This window comes from Piliocolobus tephrosceles, chromosome 17 (assembly GCF_002776525.5).
Source record: "Piliocolobus tephrosceles isolate RC106 chromosome 17, ASM277652v3, whole genome shotgun sequence".
Taxonomy (NCBI): domain Eukaryota; kingdom Metazoa; phylum Chordata; class Mammalia; order Primates; family Cercopithecidae; genus Piliocolobus; species Piliocolobus tephrosceles.
The window spans coordinates 27,805,758-27,810,765 of record NC_045450.1 but is presented as its reverse complement, the minus strand read 5'-3'; the positions used below and the strand labels follow the sequence as shown (position 1 = coordinate 27,810,765).

Genomic DNA, 5,008 nt, shown 5'->3' with positions numbered 1-5,008 from the left:
TCTTTCTTTCTTTCTTTCTTTCTTTCTTTCTTTCTTTCTTTCTTTCTCTCTTTCTCTCTTTCTCTCTCTCTTTCTTTCTCTCTTTCTCTCTCTCTCTCTCTTTCTTTCTTTCTTTTTGAGATGGAGTCTCACTGTGTTGCCCAGGCTAGAGTGCAGTGGCACGATCTCAGCTCACTGCAACCTCTGCCCCTCAGGTTCAAGTGATTCTCCTGCCTCTGCCTCCTAACTAGCTGGAATCACAGGCACCAGCTATCACACCCGGCCACTTTTTGTACTTTTACTAGAGACAGGGTTTCACCATGTTGGCCAAGCTGGTCTCAAACTCCTGACCTCAGGTGATCCACCTGCCTTGGCCTCCCAAAGTGTTGGATTACAGGCATGAGCCACCATGCCCGGCCACTGTACAGTTCTTTAAACTTTTACATGTGTTTGGATTTTTCATAATATTAGAAAAAGGAAAGAAAAAAATGTCTGGCAAATAGTCAGCACTCCTAAGTATAAGGTTTTGGGAATATATTTCCTTTCTGGGAGAATCCACATTTCAAATGCCTGGGAGGGGCTCTGTTTGTCCTGACAGATGGCAGATTTCAGGGGAGGGCATCTACCAAGCCTAGAGGTGATATGCTACTTTGCCCACCCAGAGCTGCTGGTGGTGACCTTAAGTTTACTATGTTCCTCCTGATATATGGCACTTGGCCCAGAGTGGACTCCACCTTGCCACCTGTCACCTAGGCTGGAGTGCAGTGGCATGATCTTGTCTCACTGCAGCCTCAATGTCCTGGGCTCAGGCGATCCTCCCCACCTCCCTCCTGAGTAGTTGAGGCTACAGGTGCTCGTCACCTTGCCCGGCTAATTTTTGTTTTTGTTTTTTGTTTTGATAGACATGGGGTCTCACTATCTTGCCCAGGCTGAGCTAGAACTCCTGGCCTCAAGTGATCTGCCTCTGCCTCCCAAAGCATTGTAATGACAGGTGTGAGCCACCATGTACAGCCAGGAACTCAAAGAATCTTCCCCTATGCTGTAGTATCTGTTGACTATGGGGGAGAGGCAGGATAAGGTGTTCCAGACCTCGCCTGACACCTGATCCGAAGAGATTGCTCATGTTTGCTCAGGAGGTGAGGTTGAAACAATAAAGGGCAGGGGGAGGGCTTGGACCTGGTATAAAACGTCTGGAAGTTTTCAGGGGGCTGCTTTGCATCTGAAAGTGCCAGGTGAGGGGTGGCAAAGATGCCTGAATCTGAGTTGGGGGGGAATTCAAATCTGAGCTGGTGAATAGGATGCCTGGAAGGAGTGGCAGGAAAGACTTGAGTTAATTGGGGCTCCTGGGTCTGCACTAATCTTAGGTGCAAAGCTGTCTAGGTCTCTGCTGAAGGACTGGGGACACCTGGGATGTTCAGGGGAATGGACATGGCCAGATGTGTGTTAGTGGAGAAAAGAATAGTGACACATAGACCAGGTACCTGGGGTCTAATATCTTGAGCTGGTCCCAACTCCTTCTGCAACTTCTCTGTCTGTCCTAGTTCCACCAGCACTGCTTGGATACTGATGCTGGCACAGTCCCTTCTGTCACCAACTCTGCTCCCCAGGTGACATAGAGGCACCTTGAAAATTCTTCTTTCCTCGAGACCAGGTGAATGCTAGGGATTTAAACCATGCTCCAGGTGCCCTGTAAGTCAGGCCAATTCACCACAGATGGTGAGGCTTTCTTTGCTCAGCCTCTGGGCTTGGTAAACTCAGCTATCTCTTTGCTTGCAAGAGGTCCTCTACTCCCTCCTTAGAAAACTTCTTTCCTGGCTATGGCCACACCAACCCAAATGTACCTGAGCTTGGCTGATTTCAGAAAACTTTTCTGCTTTGTGCCAGGATGGAATAAGGCTTAATCTAGATAGTTAGGGTTCATTTTCAGGCTTGAGAGAAAAGAGGAGGGCTTGGCTACAGCCAGACCAGGGAGAGCTGGAGGGATCAGGAACATAGAAGGTAGCATCAGGGAGGAACAGGACTACAGGCTATGGACAGTCGTTTCTAAGCTCAAGACTGGGTCTGCTAGGTCTGAGTTGAAGGACGAAGAAGCCTTGGTCAGGAGTGTCTGGGTCAATCAAGTCCACAAGGAAAAAGGTGAATCTTCATTTGCTCTTTTCTTCCCACTCCAGCCTCAGAATGTTGACAGTCACTCTCCTAGCCCTTCTCTGTGCCTCAGCCTCTGCCAATGCCAGTAAGTGAGATACCAGAGCCTGGTAATGGGGACATGGGAAGGCAGCCTTGGGCACTGCTGTTGGCCAAGGCTTTTGGAGGCTGGTTTCAGGAGCTGAATTATGGGAGGAACAGGGGTGGTACAGAGAAACTGAACACCTGGAAGACTTCTCCCTCCAACTCCTGCTTGCCCCTCCAGTTCAGGCCAGGTCTTCCTCCTATAATGGAGAGTATGGAGGTGGTGGCGGAAAGCGATTCTCTCATTCTGGCAACCAGTTGGACGGCCCCATCACTGCCCTCCGGGTCCGAGTCAACAACTACTTCATCGTAGGGTAAGATTCTTTGAGTTGCTGGCTGGTTGCAGTGGCTCATACCTGTCATTACAATGCTTTGGGAGGCAGAGGCAGATCACTTGAGGCCAGGAGTTCTAGCTCAGCTTGGCCAAGATACCAAGACCCCATGTCTACCAAAGAAAAACAAAAACAAAAACAAAAATTAGCTGGGCATGGTGGTGGGCACCTGTAGCCTCAACTACTCAGGAGGGAGAGGCGGGAGGATTGCCTGAGCCCAGGATGTTGAGGCTGCAGTGAGCCAAGATCGTGCCACTGCGCTCCTGCCTGAATGACAGAGTCTCTTTGCTGGCAAAATAATTGAAGTTCCCTGTAGGATCTTCCAGGGCTCACCCAGGCTTCACAGTCTGTAGGACTAGCAGGAGACTTGTCATCCCTGTCACCACCCTTCTTTCTCCTTCCTCCTCCCCTCTTTCTCAGTCTCCAGGTGCGCTATGGCACTAAGTGGAGTGACTATGTGGGTGGCCGCAGTGGAGACCTGGAGGAGATCTTTCTGCATCCTGGGGAATCAGTGATCCAGGTTTCTGGGAAGTACAAGTGGTACCTGAAGAAGTTGGTCTTTGTGACAGACAAGGGCCGCTATCTGGCTTTTGGGAAAGACAGCGGCACAAGTTTCAATGCTGTCCCCTTGCACCCCAACACCGTGCTCCGCTTCATCAGTGGCCGGTCTGGTTCCGTCATTGATGCCATTGGCCTGCACTGGGATGTTTACCCCAGTAGCTGCAGCAGCTGCTGAGTCCCCTCTCCTTGGCAGGGACACTGTGATGAGGAGTAAGAACTCTTTTATCACTAACCCCCATCCAAATGGCTCAATAAAAAAATATGGTTAAGGCTAGTGTGTGGGGGCATATGTGGCTGGGATATCTGCCTCCTGACTCAGCCGGGGACGTGCAAATCTCACTTCTGGCTGGCTTTGGACATCTGTCTGGAAGAGTGGGAAGATGAGGGAGAGGTGTGTAAGAATCCTGGGCTTGTACTATGATTTATCAAGAGGAGATGAGATTCTGGCTTCCATCAACGCTCTTCAAGGACAGCTCCTTAGGACATTGATCCAAACTGGAGTCCTGGGTCTGAGGGGAAGGCCTAGTTGTGGCTTATACCAAAACCCCAGATGTCTCTCTCTCCAGCTTTCCTCACCCTTGGTCCTCCCCTTGAGAAAGTGCTGAACTCACTTGCTGTGTGTGGGTGCCCAGGACCATTAGCCTTTGTTCTTTCCTGGAACCCACCTAACTCCTGAAACTTAGCTGAAGTCTGTGCCCGAGGACCCTGCCCTGTTGGCAGGCCCAGTTCCTCCTCACCTCTACCCATGAGCCCCAGTGTCCTGCTAAGCCCTCTCAGATCTGGAATTCCTCCTTCCTCAGGAAGCCGCCACCTTCTCAACAGTGGAAACCCTGCCCACAATACGCTGTTACACTTTAGACATCAGAAGGTTACAGTGGACTGGGGGAGGCTAACACTAGGCTGAACTCATTAAGGAATGAATGGGAGGTGAGAAAACACAGGCAGCAAGAATCGAGTGTTTCAAGAAGTTTGGCTCTGGTTTGCCAGAAATAGGCAAGTCAGTTATCGGGGGTGTAAGGAAAAAGGGTTTTGTGTCTTTTTAAAATCCTAGACAGGTGAGTCACAAGCATGTTCACATGATAAAGAGGAAGAAAGAGAAAGAGGCTGGAGATTCTGAAAAGAGATCACTGATGAGGTCTCAAAAGAGATGGAAGAGGATGGTTTATGCAGTTGGGGAAAGAAATTTTAAGAAGGGAAGAAAATTAAAATGAGTGAAGGTATGTGTTAGTTTTGTGAAAGTTATCAGTATATGGCTGGGCACAGTGGCTTACATCTGTAATCCCAGCACTTTCGGAGGCCAAGGCAGGTGGATCATTTGAAGTCAGGAGTTGGAGACCAGCCTCCAACATGGTAAAACCCTGTCTCTACTAAAAATACAAAAATTAGCCAGGTGTGGTGGCCCACGCCTGTAATACCAGCTACTTGGGAGGCTGAGGCATGAGAATCACTTGAACGCTGGAGGCAGAGGTTACAATGAGTTGAGATAGTGCGACCGTACTCCAGCCTAGATGACAGAGCAAGACTCCATCAAAAAAAATAAAATAAAATAAAAATAAAAAAAAGAATGTTATCAGTATCAGAATGGAGTCACATATGTCATATCCTAACGAAATGGAACCAAGCTGACACCTAAATTAAGCGTCGCACCTGATAACACCTTGGAGGACTGGGTGGAGAATCAGCAGACAACAGCAAGGAGTGGCAGAGTCTGTAGACCAAGGTCAGGTAAAAGGATCACCCATCATGTTGGGCGTAAGATGAGGCAGGTTCACACACTACCTGACGAAGCTGGTCTTTGTGACAGACGAGAGCTGCTCTGCCTCTTGGGAAACACAGGCACCAGTTTTAGTGCCACCCTGTTGCACCCCAGTGCTGTCCTTTAACTCATCAGTTATGGTGCTGGATCC

General features: G+C 49.3%; 1 protein-coding gene across 3 annotated transcripts in view; it reads left to right on the top strand.

Moving 5' to 3' along the window:
- ZG16 (zymogen granule protein 16) overlaps positions 1 to 3,375 on the top strand; it is a 35,478-nt gene extending 32,103 nt beyond the window's left edge. The window contains exons 1-4 of one of the 3 annotated variants that reach the window (XM_023191145.2): positions 1,180 to 1,211; positions 2,151 to 2,212; positions 2,390 to 2,522; positions 2,961 to 3,375. In XM_023191145.2, the coding sequence (XP_023046913.1) occupies positions 2,158 to 2,212; positions 2,390 to 2,522; positions 2,961 to 3,276 (504 nt within the window). In that variant the 5' untranslated portion in view covers positions 1,180 to 1,211; positions 2,151 to 2,157 and the 3' untranslated portion in view covers positions 3,277 to 3,375. Of the gene's footprint in view, positions 1 to 1,179; positions 1,212 to 1,288; positions 1,631 to 2,150; positions 2,213 to 2,389; positions 2,523 to 2,960 lie in introns of those variants that run through there. The other 2 variants (XM_023191144.1, XM_023191143.2) reach the window with 2 other exon arrangements.
- The last annotated feature ends 1,633 nt before the right edge of the window (positions 3,376 to 5,008 follow it).